General features: G+C 39.8%; 2 protein-coding genes and 1 long non-coding RNA gene across 3 annotated transcripts; 1 reads left to right on the top strand and 2 right to left on the bottom strand.

The window, feature by feature from the left end:
- Positions 1–315: 315 nt before the first annotated feature.
- Positions 316–4,109, top strand: LOC126370123 (eukaryotic translation initiation factor 4E type 2). Its single transcript, XM_050014870.1, has 4 exons — positions 316–792; positions 1,611–1,775; positions 2,463–2,585; positions 2,872–4,109. Exons 1-4 carry the CDS (start codon positions 556–558, stop codon positions 3,103–3,105), a joined length of 759 nt encoding a protein of 252 aa, XP_049870827.1. The 5' UTR covers positions 316–555; the 3' UTR covers positions 3,106–4,109.
- A 514-nt stretch (positions 4,110–4,623) lies between these two features.
- LOC126370168 (uncharacterized) lies at positions 4,624–11,210 on the bottom strand. The gene is made up of 2 exons (XR_007566816.1): positions 7,435–11,210; positions 4,624–7,355 (listed from the first exon to the last, which is right to left on the bottom strand). It is a non-coding gene; the product is annotated as an uncharacterized LOC126370168 (long non-coding RNA).
- Positions 11,211–12,888: 1,678 nt separating this feature from the next.
- LOC126370423 (activin receptor type-2B-like) lies at positions 12,889–22,394 on the bottom strand. The gene is made up of 7 exons (XM_050015261.1): positions 22,046–22,394; positions 20,719–21,626; positions 17,698–17,828; positions 16,808–17,044; positions 14,398–14,545; positions 13,330–13,451; positions 12,889–12,892 (listed from the first exon to the last, which is right to left on the bottom strand). The coding sequence occupies exons 1-7, from the start codon at positions 22,086–22,088 to the stop codon at positions 12,889–12,891; spliced, it is 1,593 nt and encodes a 530-aa protein (XP_049871218.1). The 5' UTR covers positions 22,089–22,394.
- Between the last annotated feature and the right edge of the window lie 916 nt (positions 22,395–23,310).

The following is a 23,310-nucleotide window of genomic DNA, read 5'->3' as shown; positions in this document are numbered from 1 at the left end:
CTATTATCGGCAAAGAATGCAATGCGTTATGCTTATGCACACCGGACGGGTGTAGCCACACCAACACCAACAAATTAAAACACACCAAGCTTTGTAGTCGTATTGATCAATCGACAATCTGACAAGTTGGTTGATAAAAAAGAAAAACTGTTTTTTTTATCTGTTCCGGGCTATAACGCGACTAATTTAAAAAGTAATTGCTAGTTGCGTGTTGGCTCTTTTACTCACTTGATGTTAGCATATTGTAGTCAGATAAAATGTAATTGTTATATTTCTTCTGAATTTGTTCGCATTTCACCCATGCTGACATTTTTGACAGTTTGAATTTTGATGACGGAAAGAAAAAGGTTATACACAGAAAAAGAGGGAATAGGCTGATTAAAAGAATTATTTATTGATAAATAAATCAAATAACCTGTAGGCAATTGGATTTATATTGTTTTAGTGTAAAAATAAAATCGTAATTTTCTTTTCGTGAAGTCTGATACCTCAAAGAAGCAACGTGTCCTAGGTTAGGCCGTTAGTGAAACATGTTAGTACAATATTTAGAATAACATGACTGAAAGAAAAATGTGCAAGTTCTACAATTTGAATGTGCCTGAACGACGATCTGGGGAGGGCGGCGCGACACAAAATCACGGGACGAATGAGGAGGAGGAGCGGATCACAGACGAGGCGACGCCGCCGCCGGTCCCGCCGCATGAGCACAAGTTGGAGTACAGCTACTGGATGTGGTTCTCGCGGCGCCCGCCCGCCCGCGAGCTTTCCACATCCACCACCGGCTACGGACAAGTATGCAACCCACACACCACTCAATGTTGTCTGTCAAACTGCCGCAACCGGAAATAAACTATACCTTCGCGTCGTAAGGCACATTTTGTGTTGAGGTTGTTTATAATCAACATAGCCTGAGTAGGTGCAAAACTTGTACAAAGTTTTTCAACAATTTAATACTAGTAAAGTTTGTGGCAGAATCATTTGTAAGAAGTCATAAATCAAGTCTGATGTTTGAACAACAGCATGAGACTAAACTGCTTTGTTCAACAAGTCACCTAGCCACCTCACTTAGTGAAGGTAGATGGACAATTTGTTAACTTACTTATAAACCAAAATTTTGCAAAGACAGGGTTTATAAAATGACGAGAGTGCTAGCAATATATTTCTCTGATTTCAATATATCTTAATAAAAAAAAAATATGTATTGCTTTTGATGAACAATCATAAAGTTGTTTTTTAATGCCAGTTAGTAAATAGATAATACTACTTATGAAAATAATACATGAATTATTAGCATACCTCTATCAAAGGCTTGGGCATATCAATAGCAGTAGGAAGCGCGGTGCGGCGACTGTTTGAGCATGTGCTTGTACAGTCAGAGACAGATTTCATTAAAAAAAAAAACATTGAATTTGTGTGTAAAAATAAATGTTTCTCAATAATTTTATAGACAAATATTAAAGTAAGACAAAGGTGTGGGAGAACATGGGATTTAAATATGATAACAGGTCCGGTTGTACCACAGACTTACGTTACGACTGCCCGACATCACTACTGGCCTGTTCCTGTGTTTAGTGTGCCAAAGCTTATGCATCTTTCTATGACATCTGCAGGCTCTGCGGCTGGTGGGTCGCGTGGCGAGTGTGGAGCAGTGGTGGGGGCTGTACACGCACCTGGCACGGCCGGCGGAGCTGCCGCCACTCTCCGACTTGCACCTCTTCAAGCTTGGTATCAAGCCCATGTGGGAGGACCCCGCAAATGTCAACGGAGGGAAGTGGGTCAGTATCCACATAATAGTGTAACAACAAGACAATTGTGTACTTACTGATGTAAGTATGTAGTTACATGAGTCATATCAGGGGCCTTTGGTGGCTCAATAATAACCCTGACACCAGGGTTGATGAGGTTGGTCATCGGTGGATGAGGTGTCACAACCCACACGATAGGACAAGAACGTAATAATGTATAGTCCACCAACCGGGGTTGGAATATGCTCCATACCCTCTTCGGTTGATTAAAGGGAGGCCTGTACCCAGCAGTGGGACATATTAGGGGCTGTTTAAGATATGCATGGCAGTTATTTCAAAATCTTGAGACAGATGGGGTATTTTATACAAACTTGTATAACTCCACAAACGAAAATGTGTACAATAGCTAGTCTGCAACAACCTAAATCTCACTGCAGAGCACATGCCTCCCTTCAGAGGATTTTCTACTATGCTACTGCACTGTAGACGTAGGTTAGAAATTTCGAAGAGCTTGCTTCCAAAAAATTACCGCCCAACTACGGATGAGGCGCCAGCCGAACGCTCGCTCGTCGTACAAGTTAGCTGCTTGACCCTTGAAATACTCTCGTATTATAATGATCTTAATTACATGTATTGTGTATTTTATTCTATGATACTAGCAGAATTAGGATCACACAAAAAACATTAATCAAGAGTTGAATGTATGTGTGGTTTTAGGTGGTGAGACTACGCAAATCGCAGACGGGGCGCGCGTGGGAGGATCTCTGCATGGCGATGCTCGGCGAGCAGTTCATGGTGGGCGCCGAGCTGTGCGGTGTCGTGCTCTCTGTGCGCTTCCAGGTAACTGAATCTGTATAAAATATCTATTAAACACAAAGAAACAGGCGTGTTGGGACGATATCAGTTACCCAACAGGTGAGATTGTGGTCAAATGTGGACTTAGAGACAAAAGCAAACAAATATTGAGGAAAGAAAGGCACATTTGGCTTTGCTCAGAAGTTTTCACAATATTTTGTAGACTGCTGATGCTACTGTGGGTGGAACCTTATCAGATTATAATCATAATCCTGGTGGACAAAGACCTAATGTAAGAAACATCAGTGTAAACGTGAGTGGTGTGTTCCAGGAGGACCACCTGGCGGTGTGGCACCGGACAGCGTCGGACACGGGGCTGGCGGCCCGCGTGCGCGACGCGCTGCGCCGCATCCTGCAGCTGCCGCCCGCCGTGGCCATCGAGTACAAGGCGCACGGCGACTGCCTGCGCGCCTCCGCCTCGCGCCACCACGACCACGAGCCCGAGCACGGCCCGCACGCCAGCAACCACGCCGACGCCGCGGCCGCGCCCGCGTCGCGCTCGTAGCGCCACGCCGCCCCGCGCTCATAGCGCCACGCCATCCCGCGTGACTCACTCACTTCTCAGCACAGACTTTCGCGAACTTGACTCGTGTGCCGCGCTTGCCGAAACCCTAAGCGACGCCGCGGAGGGGTTAACGTATTTTATAAACTTTTTGAATTGGGAATCGATTTCGACTTTGGACTTGACACGTCATTCGATTCGCGAAGTCGTTTTTAACGAATTTCAAAAGTGTTCTCTAGTATCGAGTACGTTCACCCTCTCGCGGGTGACGAGTACCATCTTTATTTAGTCGGGCAAGCCCGCGCACAGTATTAGAGTATTATTTAGTGAAAGCGACAGATGACAATCGTCAAGAATAGTTCCTCGTACACTCTTGTGTCTTATAAAGCAATATTAGTTTGGTTATTTCTAAAGAGATTGTTCATACTTGCGAGTGGAATGCATTCTTATGACGTAATAATTATAGGTTGTGAAGGACCCTTAAAACTGTATAGCACGATTAGCATCCATTATGATTGTCAGTGACCTTACGAAAGTGTACCTATCTCGTATTTTTATTAGACTGAATGTAACAATGTTTTTAATTCGATTTTACTTTGTAGTTCAAGTTCGCGAATAAGCTTGCATTGTAGGTGCCCGATGAATTATAACCTGTAAAGAAGTAGCATCACTATGTCTACCGTTTTATTGTGTACGATCTTCCAACAGTTTTAACATTGCCTTATTGTAACTCAGTGTGTTGTTTTGTCAATTTTATTTTCACTAGTCAAGTCACGCCTTTTTAACTACCCTCTTTTATTTAGCTGTGAATCTGAGTGAGGTTGCGTATCCCCCGAAGACATGTCCTCACAAGAGCCTCCGAGTGATGTACATATAGTGAAATTCAGAGTAAAATGAATGTATTTGTAAAGTTTGTGAGATCGACATGTTGCCAGTCCCCGCAGTTATCGCCGTGTACAGTCAAACAGGATTACTGAAAATAAACAATCAGACTTTGTATACTTTCATATATTGTTTTTATTGATCCACCTTGCGATAAACTTCCATACATGTTAAGTGGGGGGGGGGGGATGTTTAAAAAGGCCACATACAAGCAATTCATCTAAAAAGTAAGTGTGAATTTAGACTATTCATCTAAATTCACACTTACTAGCAATTACAAGCAATTCATCTTAATTCACACTTATTAGCAAAGCATTGCTGTGGCCTTTTTAACACTTTCAAGGACAGAACGTCTAATGACGTTCCAATGCCAAGGTGTCATATTACCAATTATGAACCGTCAATGACCCATGATCTCTATCCGTGAAAGGGTTAACACTTTCAAGGACAGAACGTCTAATGACGTTCCGATTCCAAGGTGTCATATTACCTATTATGAACCATCAATGACCCATGATCTCTGTCCGTGAAAGGGTTAACCACCCAGGAACAGGTTAACTATTATTCTACACCAATACCAAGGACCACCATTGTAGGAAGAAGGTATTGTCAGTACACCTCATTAATAAAACCACGATATTTGTCTAGAAAATATATTTTAATACATTAAATATCAACGGACATTTATGTTGTTAATAAAAATTAATGATAATAACATCACCGGCGGAGTCACACACGAGAATGTCGGTAAAGGTAAAAATAATTAAAATATAAGTATTATAGCTACATTACAACACCGCTACTGCCAATCAGCTACATCACTTCACTTTAACAATAAATTAGTCTAAAATTGTGGACACGCAACCATAAACACTATAAATCCACTAGAAGTACTTATTAAAAAAATATGTTATTGATTTATTAAGAAAAAAAATATATGGTTGTGTTTTCCACTTTATTTACTCTCAATTCCTTCACAACCTATTTTGAAGGTTATAATTATAATATAGGTACATTTGTTCTGTGTCTCTCATATGCGTGTCCACAAGCTAAAACTCTTGACATTCAGACCAAAAAAACTAAGCCTAATTTATGCTAACATTATTTACATTTGGCAACATCCCTTAGTCTATGTGTGGTGATATGCGCCGGGGGTCCACCCGCTATGATCGACTTGATATTTCATTTTATGATAAATCACAATGTTTCATTGATATACTCTGCAGTCTAGAGTGCAACTGTGAATGACGGTTCAGTTTCATAGCTTTTAAAGAAATACTGCGAAAGCCCGTTCGAACAACACTGAATATGATGAATATCATAGTAAAATAAAACTGAGTAAGAACCGTTTATAGGTTGAACTATATCTGGCCGCACCGCATCTTTTATCCTTTTCTGTCATTCAGAACCGTAATTTGCTAGAGCGAGATAAATGTTAATGCAGGCGGCGGTGTGTATAGTGCTGCTGCGCTCTCTCACACGCTAAAATGTGTTCAACCCAAACCACCTTACGAATAAAAAATAAACCAGGAATGAACGTGGGTATTTGACAGCCAAGCAAAGGTCGAATTGTATGATAATTGGATTTAATTTTGCTTGGCTGTCAAATACTTAAACCCCCGTTCATCCCTGGTTATTTTTTTATTTGTAAGGTGGTTAGGATTGAACCTGAATAGTAAAGTACGCCTAAAGACGCATAGAGTTCTGGCACGAATGTATTAGAATTGGAACTAATGAAATACTCTTAAAATATTGCTCCAACTCGATACAATAGTAAATGCATACTTCAGCCAAAGCTAGAAATAAAATCAATTTCATTGAACTTTATAAGGTTGCAGATTCTTAGGTGTGCTGGGTTTTGCTAAGGCTGGTCATCCACCTTACAACACACACGATAGAAGAGAGATTTAACTTTATAGAATATATTAATTTGTCATTTTATAAAACTAGAGTTCGAATACTTATCAAACAAGCTATAAGATATACTGTCATCCGAATCAGGAATCAAAGACAAAAGAGCAGAATTCATGGCTTTTTAATTTGTGGATTGCTTGTTATGGAAGCACTACTTTTTTGTTGAACGTCGTATCGCAATCTTCTTTAAAAGTCATGCTATAGTGAATTGACCTTATACTATGTTTATAGTATAATTTATATACGGAAAATGTTCATAGTAGAAAATGATATAACCAACTTAATTTTTACTTCATTTGACATGAATAAAATTAGCTCTATCTCTTTCTTCCACTAATTGTAAGTGAAGGACGGTATTAATTTAAGAGCTCTCAAACCGAAATCAACACCCAATCAACCAACCAGAATCAGCACCAATGGCGCACTAAAACGTAACCTAATAGTTGGACAGCTCAAACTAGTGCTGTCCTTCACTTACAAGGTGCACAAGAAAGAGATGAGCTAGTTAGTCCTGTCAAATCAAGTTGGTCGTTGATCGTCGCTCGAATCGGCCTCATTATTTACCTTTTTCGAACAATTTGAGAGAACAGCTATTTAACTTAATTCTGTATTGCACAATAAGCAGATAACAGATTTCAACTCGCAACAGACAACCAAGATATAAGAGAACATTCAACTTCAAAACACAACTACGCTTGACAATGTCAATAGGTTAGATCTTCGAACACTGGTGGGTGATCTCATTACCAATAACATTTCCTAGAAACTTTGGTCTTTGTAAATATCCAGCTAGCACTTACGTATAGTAGATTTTTTTTTACCTTTGATGGTTTAGCTCTTGGCCCCAGACTTGCCTGATGGCATTGACGAGGCCTAAGCCGGAGCTATCTCGCCCAGAAGGTGCCTGTTCACTCTGGCCTTCCGGCGTTTTTACATTACATTTTATATTCCGATTTTAATACATTTGAGTACTTTTATGTGTATATGAAAATGTGGTAACGTACCAATTTGTGATAGGAAAGTATGTGAGTTTTCAATATGTGGGCCTTGAAGGCACCCAGGTTACATAGTAGATATTTGCATCAAGACAAAAGGTTCTAGAATATTTTTGGTGTTCCAAGAACTACCCAATAACACACTGAAGTCACAATTTATTGTGCAACAGACACATATACAGGCACGGATACAAGTATTGAGCGATGGATGACAGTGATGGGATAAACAAACATCGTGGAACGTGCACTGGTACGGTTCATCATAGCCACATCTGGACTTCGAATCAAAAGTGAACGCAAGTTGTCCTGTGATTACCTGTAGTTCTGACCACCCCATTAGATGCGTCAGAAGCGTCACTATAAATTACCGGACGGAAACTAGGGGCTTTAGCCAAGTTGAAAACGACTATAACAATCGAAATGTCACCTTATGTCATTGTCATACATTTTTATAACTGTCACCTTATGTCAATCTCATACATTTTTATCGCTGTCTCCTTATGTCAATGATGTTAATCTCATACATTTTTATAACTGTCACCTTATGTCAATCTCATACATTTTTATAACTGTCACCTTATGTCAATCTCATACATTTTTATAACTGTCACCTTATGTCAATCTCATACATTTTTATTACTGTCGCTTTATGTCAATGATGTCAATCTCATACATGTTATCACTGTCACTGTTGATTGTTATAAGCAACTTGTCTAAGGCCCCAGTTGACCAATCGCACCACTGCGCAAGTGAAGTGTAATGCTTAATTTGCTCCACCCTGCTCATACCAACATCCGTACATACAGATATGTTCAACACCATATTACTTACTTTGGTTAGGAGACGTCATTTTTCAACTATGGCACAATTTTAAATGCCTAACAGATACGCGTATCTCTAAAATCGGAACCATCCTTAATATAAATTTTAATAAACATTACCTAACTTACAAAGTGAAGTTTACAGCAAAGTCGTAACGCTAATTTCATTGCTTTCATTTCAACATAGCACTTAGACAGATAGCATTAATATTAAAATATAAACATAAAATTACACTAGGGAATTTTGTAAAAAAATAAAGCCAATTATTATAAAAGTAGTAAACCCAGTCTTACTAATTTTGGGGTTGCTTACGTGTTAATATGTTAGGCAAGTTTAAATTACATACTAACGAAATGCACTGGCCAAGCAACTGCGATAGACACTGTACTCTGTGACATATAGCTTACGTAATATAATAATTATTTGATTCGAGAGACAGATATATTTTTCGAATCTGCGTTATTTTGAGTTGTATTAATATCGGATATCATGTGCTATATAAGGAAAATGTATTGTTCTATAATCAAACTTTATTTAAACCATGTATAACAAATCCAGGTATGCTCAAAACTGACGTCATCCCAACCAGCGTTGCCATTTCGTAAAAAAAAATTACCCCCACGTTCAATGTTTTTAATTTACTTTGCAAGGAAATTTTCTACTTTTAATAAAATATTTACGTATAGTTTTAATGATTTTTATATATGTGACAAATAATAGTAATTAAATACTTACATTAGTCAATAATTCACTTAATTTTCAATAATAAAATTTACGTCCTTGGAATGTTGGAGATACCACTTTAATGGTAACACTTACGTCATCAATGGGCTAGCAATGGCGGCTTGTCATAGGATTGAGCATACCTGGTTTTCTTATACCATTATTTAAACATATTCATACCTCACTATCACCATCACTTAGGCCAATCCCTTTCACCGGTGACATTCGTTAGTCAATTATTACGTGTAACAGAGCCCCAAATACAAAACTAAATACTACAAAAGCGAAATTATACTTAATAAGCTACACAATGATTAGATTAGTCGGGAAGAACACAATAACATGCGTACACCGCATTACATATAGCTTGATTAAAATGACAGCAGGACAGAAATACAGAGCAAAAATTGTACTGTTACGACAGCTATCATTCCAGTCAAGCTATATTTATACCGTGTATAGCGTAACCAGCTGGGTCTGCATGACAACTGCACCGCGCGCGGCGCGAAGTATACTGAGCGCTTCGACCAATAGCCGTTTGACGTCCATTTACGTAGATAGCATTCGTATCGTTTATTGGCCCAAATGCTCGTAATACTTCGCGCCGCGCGCAGATGTCATGCAGACCCCGCAGTAAACGGAATTATATCGAGGGCTTCGAACAATAGCCCTACGTCTGTCTACGCAGATAGCAATCGCTGCGTCTAGCCATGCCGCGAAGGATGATTAGAATGACATACTCTCTGTGCTGTTGCCATTCTAATAATGTTACGTTTTATAGGATACAATAAATAGATTCTTGTGCGGTAGGTCAATTTACGAACTATGACACTTCGATGCCTATTCCAGCGGCCAAAATATAATTTTAATTTGACAGGTCTAAAACTAGCGCTATCTCTTTCTAGCATTAAGAATTAGTGATGGACGACACGTTTTAGAGCTGCCACAGATATTGTAGTTATCTTCGTCCGCTGGAATCGGCACGATTGTGTTTCTCAAATTAATATTAAATTATTAATCTAATCTCAATTTTGAACTCCATCGGGTACACGTCTGGCTAATAAAAAATGGAAGAATACGCTTGAGATTAATAGAAAAAGAAATCCTCACATTGAAGATGAACTTGAAAAAGAAATAAGATTAATTCCAATTTGATTTCTTGATATGGACGACTAAAATATGAATCTGAAAAGGACGCAACAATGCATACATTTTATAGTCTAATGTATATATTACTTACAAACATTTAAATTTAGAACATCAGTCCAAAAAGGCCACATTGAAACATTTCTTCTAAAAAGCAATATTGCAATTTGACAATATAAAGTGCGCAGTATCTAACCTGTGAAATAGCAATATTGCTTTTTTAGATGAATTGCTTCAATGTTGCCCAGAGTTCCATTTTTTTTTACTTTTGACGGGTTGACTCTTGGCCCCAGACTTGCCCGAAGACATTGACGAGGCCTAAGATGGAGCGAGCTCGCCCAGAAGGTGCCTGGTCACTCTGGCCTTCTGGCGTTATCGTTAATCTACATTTTATATTCCGATTTTATTACATTTGAGTATTTTTATGTGTGGAAAATGTGGCAACGTACCAATTTGTGATAGTAAAAGTATGTGAGTTTTCAAAAGTCCGTCAGAGGGATTGAGTCCTTTTTAACATGATGGATAATTATTATGGGCGGTAGGCTGAACCCACCGTAAGGTTCATCATATTCATCTTAGGACTTATTTTTTTAATTTTTTCATTGGCCCATATTATAAAATTGAGCACAGAACAATGCGTAGTGGAGCAGCGTGGTGGAGTATGCTCCATACCCCCTCCGGTTGATTGAGGGGAGGCCTGTGCCCAGCAGTGGGACACATACAGGCTATTTATGTTATGTTATTATAAAATTTTGGGAGTTTTTTTTAAATTTCTGCCTAAAATTAACGTGTGTTCCATAAATGTTATGCCTGTCGAGTACCCGTCCCTTCGGCTGCAAGTAACAACTAAGGGCGCCCGCCCACGTCAGACTTTTTGTAGGACAGATAATCGGGCTGATTTTTCCTGCGATTCTTATGCCCGATTTTGTGACCGACTCATTTCCGAACGTTCCATTTTTCACCGATAATCGTATCGGTCGGGATGCACCGATTTTATTTCTGACCGACTTTTTGTAGGACGTGGGCGTTGCACTATTGCGAGCAGGGGGGTTAAGATGGCCACATCGAAGCAATTCATCTAAGAAAGCAATATTGCAATTTGACATATGCGCATGTAAAAGTAAGTGCGCAATGCAAACAAATGTCAAATAGCAATATTGCTTTCTTAGATGAATTTTAACCCCCCAGTACATTTTATTTTTCTCCTACAAAAAGTCGGTCGCCGATTGGCTGACGTGGGCGGGCAGCCTTAGGGGTGTAATACCAAGATTTGTCGCATATAACAGTTACCATTTACAATAAAACCTCGTTGTCTTGTACTTGGACATTGTATCATTAGTTTCTATATAGTTTTAATACTAACTAATCACGGGCGATGGAATTGAGTCAACCTACATCATTTTGATTTGACGTCATTATACTAGTGACTTGCTATGGAATTTGTATGAAAAAGCAACCTGTGACATCATAGAAAAACGTGTCAAAATGTAGCACTTTTTATTACATTTTTCATTATTAAATTTCATAAATAAGTTAAATAGAAAAAGAAAACGTTTTTTGTCACCTTTAGATCTGTTCTTGTCTGACCTAGGAAACTACCCAATTGTTTTAAAAATACATAAAACTTTTGTACTTTCTCCCATGCCTAATAATGACAAAAATCAACTCAATTTCATAGCCCAGACTACAAAGGATGTGACGGGGTATTATAACATTATTTTTTATAATTTTTGTGCCCAATGATGGGTAATTAATTTCACTTACACTAAACACCTACAATTCGAGTATCTAATCTTCACAATTTATAACTTTGTTCTTAATATAAATCTGATCGACGGAGAGCTCACATTACACTAGTCAATCTATATAGTCACTCTTCAATCAAACCACACGCCAAAGGAAAGAAGACCATTCGTCTAACTATCGACCGACTAACCAAAGAGATTGATTAAAAAAATATACTTTTATTAATACACTCACCATCCATCATGTTGGTCTAACAGAAAGCTCTGTGGGTACTTAGTTCATCTTGCGACGGATGTACAATCAAAGAGTAAAAGTGCAGTCAGTGAGCCCAGCAATTTCACTATTATTTGTAAACAATGTTGAAATTATGAACCATTAGTTGTCATAATTATAAAATTTATGTTTTTGTCTATTATAGTAATTGTTGTTAAAATAATTGTTGCTTGATATTTGGATCACATTATGTATAGCATTATGTTGCAACCTATATTGCTTGTCATTATTTTGGATAAAATAATAATGGGTGGAAGATGTAATTGTGCCCGGGTGTAAAAACAACCACAAAAAATACATAATGTCTGTTATTCATGAAATTAAAAGATTCAATTCAAGATTGCTTCTATGCTGTTCTGGGAGCAAATAAAAAACATAGAACACGTTCAGCTGCTTGTCTTCCCGGGCATGTCGTAAAAACCGACAGAGGGATTGCGTCCTCTAACATGATGGACTAATGTTATGGGCGATAGGCAGATCCCTTATCGCCATAAGGTTCATCATATCCATCTTAGGACTTCGTATCAACAGTGGCTGCAAGTTGTCTTTGATTACTTGTGGCTCTGCCCACCCCATTAGGGATTACGGGCGTGAGTTTATGTATGTATGTATGTAAAAGATTCAACGAGGGAAAATCTGTACAACACCATGTATATAGTTTTTGAGGAACGCAGCCTGGGAAGTAATTCATTGAATTACAGTGCACTTAGGTATTCACGTACTATTATTCTTAACTCTATGTTATTACAATTTCATAAGAGCAATCTTCAGGTTAGTCGGTCGACAACGCTACTAGGGACCTACCAAACCGTAAAACAGTAGCCAATCGTAATATTCACACCAACATCACTACATACTAGAGCTCTCTGCCGATATAAGGTAAGAGTGCTGTCCTGTCTTGAACACACTTCTAAAAGTTACGTTGTGGCGGACCCAACTAGTTGGCCAGCTAGTTCCGCCCACATGCAACAGATGGCGCCACATTCAATAATGCAGTCTTCAAGCAGTCGTGAAACGCGATATCGAAGTTTACACAGCAAGACGCATAATACAACTTCCAACATAACACCGTTGGATCGTCGATCCCTAGTCACACTATCAACTTGTGGCTAGCGGGGTCTTATGCTTTGAGACATTTTGAAATAGCCTAATCTCGAGTCAATATAAGATAGATATGTATCCCAAACAAGACAAGACAGCACTGTAGGTCTACATACACAGAGGAGTTTCGAGAATGTTCTGGCGGGACTTTCTATTTATTTATGACATTGTTATAAAGCCGCGCTTAGCTGCCTCACAAAGAGAAAATTTCATCGAATGAATTCTAATCCAAATCATTTTGATTGATTTGATTTTTTTTCCGATAAAATTTTCTCTCTGAGTTTTTGAAAGACCTACCGGTTCGAACACCGCCTTGGCCTTTAAACCACTGACTCATTCACATTTGGATAATAGATAATTGAAATCACGTGGTTTCCAGAATTTGAGCCCGGTTTGCACCAGGGTCGCTCCGTTCTGTCTTTGTGTATGAAGACGATAGACCTACCTCACCTTCACCTCGTTTTAATTTTCATTGATATGAGTCCTACCTGGTGTTTAGAGCCGTATGAGCGGCAGGTCTGTGGGTCAGCAGAGCTGCGCGTCGAGGTCGTGTATGAGCAGCGGCGCGGTGTCGCAGGCGGGCGCGGGGTGGGCGGGGTGGGCGGGCGCGGGCGGCGGGGGCGGCGGGGGCGCGGCGGCGGGCGGGCGGGCGGCGCTCACCCGCTCCAGCACGCACGACGCCGACAGCCGCGCCTCCGCGTCGTGGTCCCAGCACTCCTCCATCGTGTCGCACACCACCGACAGGCCCTGCGGACACCGGCTCACGTTACTTGGCTCATCATACGTGGCTGATATTGCAAACTGGGCGGTTAAAAAGGCCATTGTTTGCACTGCGCACTCACTTTTATATGCGCAAATGTGTTGGCAACCCCAACATTAAATTTATATTTTTTAGTGTGACAGCACTTTGGTCACTTCCCTTCCGTGCCTGCTCTCCATTTAACTACTGTAATGTGAACATTTTTTTATACGAATTTAATTAAATTCAGTGAATTTTGCCTACTCCTGGACGTTTCAATCTCAGCCTTCGCCTCAGATAACCAGCCCTCACAGCCATTAGGAACCTTACACCCCAAACCTAACAAAATGTCAAATTGCAATATTGCTTTCTTAGATGAATTGCTTCGATGTAGCCATTTTAACCCCCCTGATGTAACTGCATTCGTAAAATGATGTGTCTTATTGACTATTGCAAAAGGTGCAAATAAGATTCGCCAAAAAATTCAGATACGTCAGTTTGTGACGTCAGTGATTGATCGGGTCATAACTTGACTCAAAGAGTAAGAAAAGTAAAGTTTATTACCGATTTAAAAACTAATACGTAGGTACCATTAATGATTTTTGGTTTTATAGCACTTAGGGAAACGCACAAAGAGAAAATTTAAATCGAAAAAAATGTCTGACTCTAACGAGACTTGAACCCGTAGTCGTCAAGCCGGGACGAGCGCGTTAACCGTTACACCACCGGGTCCTCCTCCTGTCCATGCGAAATTCTTTCGATCTATGTATCGTCATTAACACCACCATTAACTTAAGGTCGAAAACCTTGTAATATCAGCGTAGGTATTGCGCGGCGCATCCTTAAGCGATGATGATGAGACGTTGTATGTCTCATCCACCTGAAACTACTGCAGCTCCTCAACCAAGAAGAACCAACTGTAATTAAAATGCAACTGTACACTAATATACTCACAGGGTGTTCCCGCCACTGGTTCTGTATGCGCGGGCGCATCTTGCGCTGCACCACGGCCTCCTGCATCTCGTCGAGCGCGGGGTGAGCGCCCACCTCCTCCTCCAGGGGTAGACGGTACGGGTTGGCTTCGATGCCGCCCTCTGAACATCTGTGGGGGACAGGAAGTATGGGGGTTCAAAGTCGAATTAAAGTTAGATTTCATTTCTCACTCTCTTTATTTAAGAGCTGCGCTCTTGTCGGTGGAGTAATCGCCATTACTCCATAGATAGGGCATGTAGAACGGTGGTTGCCCCAATCGCCTTCCGTTCCGCAGTACACCGACCAATTTCTCAACTGGTGATGTTCTAGCTAGAGCCCTACCAGAATCCATTTCCTCGGCCTCCAACCAGTACTGATACCGCTGCTGCCCGGCATCAGGGGTGCGCTTCTGAAGTAGCGGCGCCTATTCGCTACGTCACAAAATCGTCATAGAACTTAAGTAGCATTTTATAGGTTAGCCCGTCCCATTGAGCTACCCACTACGTTCTGCTAGATTTCCTTTACTAAACATAATTTTTAACAAATACTGGACTCGGCGATGTTATTCCGACCGATCGCAGCGCCACCTTCCGGAGCTAATGAGGGTCTTTCCAATCGACGTTCGCCAAACACAAGATAGATGGTTTACAACTATAAGAGCGACCACAGTACACCCTAAACCACGAGGTCCTTGCTTCCCTGCTTGTACGTCTCTTCCCGGTGAGCGGGCGGCAGAGTTCAGCCTACAGTGTTCACCGATCGACGCTACCGCGCGACCTATTGATGTTTTGTGTGAATTCTTAAGTTATTCAAAATAAACTAAGTGTATACTAGTTCTCGGTGTTTCCCTTAAACAACAAACGAAAAAAAGATAGATAAAAAAAAGAAAGATTTTTTTTCATACAAAAAAAAGTAAAGTACGAGCTAGACAAAATACATCAACTGATTTTTTTAATATAAAATTCTCATTCTAATCATTACATCCAGTCCAGAGTCTACAAGATAACCAGGTGTTACCATGAGCAGGTGAAATTGCTCTCAAATCCTTATTTCATCATCATCATCATCCTAGCGTTATCCCGTATATCATAAACTGCCTATAAACGTCCCAATGCTGGGCACAGGCCTCCCCTCAATCAACCGGAGGGGGTGTGGGGCATACTCCACCACGCTGCTCCACTGCGGGTTGGTGGAGATCCCGTTATCACTTACGGCTATTTAAGACCAAAGTAAGACCCGGGGTGGGTTCGGCGTTCCATACGAATTGGTGCGGGGCAGAGTTACAGCTATGCTGATTCTATATTTAGTTTGCTGACAATGACTTCAATGTATTTATAAAAATAAATATCTTTGACATTTTGACCTCATTATCAAACCAAGTATCAATGTCAAGTATAAAAAAGTTTTTTGACGTAAATATAATACTAATCTGCCCCAGACATTGTGACCAATAAATAATTTCTCGATAAGATAACGCTCAAAATAACCGAAATATATTATCTATAGTAGCAGTTCAGATGAAAGTTGTTTAATAAAAAATATAGAACGAGGTACAGTTGGTCTAAAAAGCAATTTATCTAAAAAAAAAGTGGCTTTTACATACGGATGGACAGACAGACGGACGGACGGACAGACAGACATGACGAATCCATAAGGGTTCCGTTTTTGTTATTTGGCTATGACATTTAAGATGAATTGCTTCAATGTAGTCTTTTTAACCGTCGGAAGTTTCACTTCTTCACTTAATTAACTTTTTGAGAATGTCATGTACGGTCACGAGTATTAATATGTATACACTTTGTTACCATGTCACATTAACTTTTTTGACAAATTGAACTGTAAGTCTCACTAAATGTCAAATATGTTAGTGCGACAGAGTCCTAAAGTGGGTACATACATTATATTGCTCATGACTGTAGTTCAGCTAAGGATATTTACAGCGAAAGTGGTCGTCATGACCGTAATAAATGAAATTCAGTAGTCTCTGCCTACCCCAACGGGAAACAGGCGTGATCTTTTGTATTTATGTATAAAACTATGTAATATTATCGGTGAATAAACTAAAATTAAAATTTAATTATGTAGCAAGTTCTTTTACCCTAATGTTTCCTGGTAGAAATTGCTCTTTACCAATAAGGCCGCCGATTGTGCTTCTCTTGTCACTTTTGTAATTGTTTTAGTGGTGTGTTTATATGTGCAATAAAGCGTTATTGTATTGCCGTTGGTCCCGGTTACTATTTACTGATGTAAGTGAGTAATCGTTACATGAGCCATGTCAGGGACCTTTGGCGGCTCAATAGTAACCCTGACCAGGGGTTGGTAATCCACCTCACAACCCACACGATAGAAGAAGAAGTATTAAAAAAATATTTTTTTAACGTTGACCATTTACCTGGAGGCGATCTCCCACAGCACCAGTGCGCAGGCGTACATGTCTATCCTCAAGAAAGCGTCTTTCGTAAAGTTGATGGCTCCGTCCAGCACCTCGGGTGCCATGTACCGACGCGTCCCCACTTGGCCGTGCGCGTCGCCGCAGCCGCGCCCCGGGACGAACACCAGTGCCAAGCCGAAATCCGCGATACAAGCGCTCAGGTCCGCTTTCAGAAGCACGTTCTTTGATTTGAAGTCCCTGGGGAGATGTGGTTAGATGGTGAAATACGATAAGGGTAGTTTCCAAAATCATTTACTTTTTATTAAAAAGCTATGACGTCATAGAAACATGTTATAATATTATATATGTTGTCTTTTTGTTTTGAATTCGTATATCCATGTTAAATAGAAAAATAAATAGTTTCAGACGAAGCATTTAAATTAATAGAATAATATAAATATAATAGAAATTGTTTCTTATAAAAGGACGCTACACACTTAAATTTTTCACAGATCTAGAATTGACATTGATCAAATTGGAGATGTTGGAGAAAAGGTTCAGTACGATCTACTCTGAACCGGCGTGCGTGTATGAAACGATTGATGAATGTGGCAGAAGCAAAAGAAGTGTGTCAGGATCGAAGCAAATGGAATTCGATAGTCTCTGCTTACCCCGGTGGGAGATACGTGAGTTTATGTATATACATTTTTCACGAAATAATAACAAAATCGGCAAAACAGATGTTTATCTTCGTAGTTACTAAGAAGCTGTCCAGTTGAAATTTTTTTGGGATTGTTGTTGTATAAAGATATTTGAATTAATCACTAAAGAGTTTACAAACAAAGAAATAAAAAAACACTGGCTATCCCGACGAGTATCCCAGACGTGTCTTGCGTGTGTTGTTAGCTTACCTGTGGGCCACTGCGGGCTTCCCGCCGCCCTCCTCATGCAGATGTGCGAGGCCGCGTGCCACACACGCAGCCACGCGCCAGGCCTCCGCCCAAGTCAGCGTGTTCGCCTTCAGGTAGTCACACAGTGAACCCTGCAACAGATCACAGCTGTAGGAGTTCGTTTTGGATGCACAAACACACGTCAATTTCAGGCGGGAATTTTAAACACCGATATTTTAAGCCTGTCCCTTTCTTTTTTGGCGCATAAGAAAATGACAGGTATAAGTTTAAATAAAATTAGACTGTGGGTACTGAAATCAGAACCATTATTTAATTTATTTAAACAATAAGATAACTGGTTCTTAATTGGTTAATAATTACTAGCGGGCGCCGGCGACTTTGTCTACGTATAGACATCTCTGTAACATATAGAAACTTCACTAATAGGTAATAAAGTTCGTAAGAATTTATCTCTGGAACTATTGAACCGATTTTGAAAATTCTTTCAGCAGTAGAAAGCTACATTTATTTCTGAGTACCTATAGGTCATGGTATAAGAAAACCAGGTATGCTCAATGCTATGACAAGCCGCCATTGTTAGCCCTTCGATGACGTATGTGTTACCACTGTGTTACCATTAAATTGGTAGGTATCTCCAAGATTCTAAGGACGTCAATTTTATTATTGAAAATTAAGTGAATTCCTGCCTGACTAATGTATTCAATTACTTTTACTTGTCACATATGTGTATGTGTTATTTGTCACTAAGAGAAACAACAATCAATAAGATAGACATAGCCAGAAACAGGCTGTAAGTGTAATGCATAATCTATTAATTATCCAAGTTGATTCTTACATACGACCGTGAATTGACCGCAAATCGAAAGAAAGGGTAAACTAGCATTTACTTTTAATGGCAATAATATTTATTTGAATAATATATTTTTTTATTATTATTTTTTTCTATTCAGAGGCGGAGGACAGGAGTCTTAGTATGGCTTTGTTATAGACTACTCTGGGCGCCATCCCACTTGCGTCAGACAGTGTACTGCGGGGCGGAAGGCAAGAGGGAAACCAATGCCCTATTTTTCCCTAAAAAAGTAGCTATCATGCTACACCGACAAGAGCGTGGCTCTTAAATTAGTGATGAATATTTATTTGGTAGATCGCACAGGGTTTCGTAAGTAAAAAAGATCTTGGGTCTAATCTAGTTGGCCACCCCTGCACTAGGGCCAGCCCTAATAGGTTGTAGTCATACAGTGCACTACCAGGGGCCTGTTTTATAAAACTTACAATTGTAAATTACCATGACAATTTGGTTTTCATTACATAGTTAATATGAAACTGCAAAATATTCGTGATCACATACTCCGCAATGTACATCAAATTGACATTGTAATTTACAATTGTAAGTTTCATTAAACAGGCCCCAGAACATTTAGAAAAACATGTTTCATTAATAATCAATGTTAATTACCTACATAAAACCAATAACAAGATCAATTAGTGACTACTGATAAACTCATTGCATATGGCCACCGGTACAGTCATGAGTAATATAATGTACCCACTTTAGGACTCTGGTCGCACTAACATATTTGACATTTAGTGAGACTTACAGTTCAATTTGTCAAAAAAGTTAGTGTGACATGGTACCAAAGTGTATACATATTAATGCTCGTGACCATACCATGTGTTGTCTGTATGTTGAATTTTGAGTTCCGTCTGTGCTATACGGTGTATTTGTTTTTGTTTGTCAACAATTCAATAGAAATTGTAGATTACAAATTAGTTTACTTTCTCAATGAATGCAGTTATGAGCCAGTACTCAGCTCATATGTTAAAATGGGTGTGTATAAATTTACGAGGGACTTTCCACGCTATGTTCCTCAAAAACAATATAGATGGCGCTGTAAAGATTTTCCTTCGTTTAACCTTTTAATTTCCAGGATAACAGACTCTGTGCCATGACTGTCATATGGTCGATGACCTTTACCATATTTTGTTGGAATGTGCCCGGAATATAGACGTGCGAAGAAAGGTTTTTCGCTCTCAGGGTGTGATTTCTCTTGGCAACGGAGAAGTCAATTGCTGGTTGGCAGAGCCACTATCAAGTAAGGCTTTTAGTTTATATTATTTGGTTGACCAATCCCTTGTCTAAGGGATATGTACACGAAAGCACCTATGAGGCTGGCATGATCACACAGGGTGTTCAAAGCCTCGTTAAAAATAAGAAAAAAAATAAAAAATAACAGACATATGCATATTTTTTCCTTATTTTCGGGTATAAACTGTGACCCATTTTATTACACCAAACCACAACACATCTTCCACCCATTATTATGATGAATTAAAAAATCCAAATACCAAGAAAAAAATATTTTTATATATGACTTTGTCATTGCCATTACCTTGTATTTTTGAATAATTATGTAAACAGTGCGCTTGGTTCGGGCTCTGGTGTTTTCCATATTTATGTACGGTGCCGAAACTTGGAGCTTGAAGAGCCGCGATTGCATTAAGATCGATGCTTTCGAAATGTGGTGTTGGCGTAGGTTGCTACGCATACCTTGGACTGCGATGCGTACGAATGAGTCCATATTAAAAGAGCTCAAGATCACGACGCGGCTCTCCTCAATATGCCGGAATCGTGCCCTAAGCTTTTTCGGACATATTATGCGGTCTCCGAAGCACAGTCTGGAGAAGCAGATCATCGTTGGGCATATGGATGGCAAACGTGCGCGAGGAAGAGCGCCTACGAGATGGTCTGACATCGTGAAGAAGAAGGTGGGCGGCAGCATATAGAGGGCGGTCCACGCAGCATATAGCCGTACCAAGTGGAAAACCATAACTTGTGGTCGCGATCCTCAGCAGTGAGGGAACGACGAAGAAGAAGATGTAGTGCAGTAATCGGTAAATAGGTAATTATCACGTTAAACCTCGACAGAGCCATCTGTATTATTTTTCGGGAACGTAGCCTGGAAAGTCCCACATTATGGCCCTGACTGAAAGAAATGGTAGTGAGATTACAATATAGTTTACCTTCTCATGGAAAGCAGTTATGAGCCAGTACTCAGCTTGCAAGTTGTCTCCTTTCTTGTCCACACCAATGTAGTGCAATATGTCCGGATGGTCCATTCGTGGCAGCCTGAAGATCTCTTGTTCAGCCAGCCAAGACTGCTTGTCTTGCAACGGGAAGACTTTCACAGCAACATCTCTCGGACCAAGTTTTGCTCTCCATACGGCCCCAAAACGTCCCCTAGCCCTAACTTCACAAAGAGTCAACTGGCTGACCAAGCCAGCTCCTTCATTCTCCATCCCTGCTCCGGCTGAGGGCGGTCTTGATAATGAAACTTCTCCATTAGCTAATTCAGCAAAGGAGGTGTCTTTACGCCTCCTGTACAGCATGTAGCAGCCAATTAGAACAACAAACAGCATGAACAACGGAGTCATAGTATACACAATGATGGCGGTTGTGTCATCTTCAGGTGTAGGCAGAGGTGACGCCGGAACTTTTTCCGGTGCAGGGTCCGTTGGAACTATTCCTGCTTCCAATCCAGGGAATGTTGCATTTGCATTGCACATGTCCCCTTCACAGCAACAGTGAAGGAGAGCAAGTTTCGTATAGTGCAACCGGCAGCTTGATGCTCGGTCGTTGCATGCAACGGTGTCAAGGAAACAACCTTTGACTTTAGCTATTGCCGTGTTGGTAATATTGTCAAACTGCCATAAGACAAAGCAATGAGTGCTCTTATCATTTTCTATAGGTTGGCACGCTTCTTTCATCACACCATTGATACACTTTACATTAGCTGTGTCAGTAGAGTTGTCACAATGCGGTGGCAGAGAGTCATTGTGGAATTCACAGAAGCTTGTCCGTACTCCCCCTTCTTTAGGACGTGGGGGAAGCGTCTCGTCCGCTGGTGGTGCTGATAACGATCCATGGACTCCTGAGACAAATATAAGATAATTTTATTTATCTGCAACTTAACAATGTCACAGAAAAATACCTAGTGTAGCAAATTACAAAACAGTTTTAATGTATTAATTACATTGCTAAAATGATAATGGTGATAATGTTTTCATGCAAATACCAATAGTGATTTCATGTTTTCGCTAACAGTTCCCATCAGTATTTAGCAAATAAGAATATGGACCATTACTCATAGAGAATCTGTTTATCTGTGAATTTGCATTGTTTATAAAATTCTTCATAGCATTCTACTGTTCCATTTTCAACCACTTAACTCAAATCTATTGTATGAATATTGAATCGGGTCTATTTGAGAATCCAGTTTCACTCCAGTTTCCAAATATAGATGCGGCTTATCACAATCTCGTGAGCAAACAGATGAATATTGTTACTTACCCAGTAGAAACACAAAAAAACGAAGCACAAATCCCGTAGCCATGGTCGACAGGGCTCGGCCCGCGGTCAGCCCTTCAATCCAACTCGAACCAATGTTATTTTTGTACGCGGCCCCGACATCAAACGTCTATTTAGGAAGTCTCCCCAACCCAACACAAGTACATGATACAAAATCACAAACAACGCATTTACGAATAATGTCAATAAAGAATCAATCACATCACCAGAAACCGGGCCACACGAATCAAAGTGGATAATTAACGAGCGCAATCAGTGTAACAGGATTAATTAAGTCGGTTTTAATTTATATTTCCGAAATAAAGAATTATTTTATCGTCGAAAGGTTGGCTTCATTTCATTATTTTTGACATTTACTGATTTTTTTTTTTTTTGTTTTGGTTTTCCCCGAAGGGTAAGGCAAAGGGAACTATGCCCATACAGCCATGTCTGACGTATTTTTTTTCTTGATGATTAATGAAATGATGAAAGGTGATGATGATGAAACCTAAGCCCCCACCCTCGGAGTAGACTCCTACTCCGAACCCCAAACGAATTAACTCAAAAGTCCGCATAAACTTTTGAGTTATGAAGCGGCTTCCCGGCACGAAGCGAAAATAGGCAGATACACTTTGTTCATTGAATACTCCAATATAATAACACTTGCGAATGTCTTCCAACTAACTTAATGCGATCATTAACCACAAAACACCACTTCGTATTAATTATTTAGATTACTCAATGAAGAAAGCAACTGTCCCGTTCCCGTCTCCCGCCGAAAAAGCTGACATTTACTGAATAGGGTTAGGGCACAGAGTGCTTTTATATGGTTAGGGCCCGAAGTAATAGGAACACTTACCCATTTCCTAGTATCGTATAATTGTATTCTTTACCCACAATTTACCCAATAATATCGTATAAAAATATCGAAATCATATTTAGATAAATTATTTCTCATTAAATTTATCTATTTACTTGTAAGACGTTAGTTAGGCATTTTAGTTTGAAATAATTTGAAGTTCTAATACCAAGTTACTAGTTACATGTCACACTCGCATCCCATCACTAACTTCGGTTGTTTAGTCGTATTTTAACACTAGTCTAGGAAAAATAACGAGAAAAAAAATCGTTTCTCTTTTTACCTTTACATGTAACTCTGTTTCCAAAGAAATTAAAACACATACTTTAAGTGTTACTATTACAAAAAAATATTCTTGACGGGAATGCATACCAGCTGGACCTGAAATCCAGTATCGCATTCCACATTG

Source organism: Pectinophora gossypiella, chromosome 10 (genome assembly GCF_024362695.1).
Source record: "Pectinophora gossypiella chromosome 10, ilPecGoss1.1, whole genome shotgun sequence".
NCBI classification, from domain to species: Eukaryota; Metazoa; Arthropoda; class Insecta; order Lepidoptera; family Gelechiidae; genus Pectinophora; species Pectinophora gossypiella.
The sequence above is the reverse complement of the archived record's forward strand: the minus strand, read 5'-3'. Positions and strand labels throughout refer to the sequence as shown.

What these genes read in the sequence shown, in the direction of transcription:
- LOC126370123 (XM_050014870.1), top strand. Translation starts at nt 556, where the DNA reads ATGACTGAAAGAAAAATGTGCAAGTTCTACAATTTGAATGTGCCTGAA. An exon ending in CCACCACCGGCTACGGACAA is followed by an intron (nt 793 to 1,610) that starts GTATGCAACCCA and finishes TGACATCTGCAG; the next exon opens with GCTCTGCGGCTGGTGGGTCG. An exon ending in TGCTCTCTGTGCGCTTCCAG is followed by an intron (nt 2,586 to 2,871) that starts GTAACTGAATCT and finishes GGTGTGTTCCAG; the next exon opens with GAGGACCACCTGGCGGTGTG.
- LOC126370423 (XM_050015261.1), bottom strand. Translation starts at nt 22,088, where the DNA reads ATGGCTACGGGATTTGTGCTTCGTTTTTTTGTGTTTCTACTGG. An exon ending in TTTTTTTGTGTTTCTACTGG is followed by an intron (nt 21,627 to 22,045) that starts GTAAGTAACAAT and finishes TATTTGTCTCAG; the next exon opens with GAGTCCATGGATCGTTATCA. An exon ending in AAGCCCGCAGTGGCCCACAG is followed by an intron (nt 17,045 to 17,697) that starts GTAAGCTAACAA and finishes ACATCTCCCCAG; the next exon opens with GGACTTCAAATCAAAGAACG.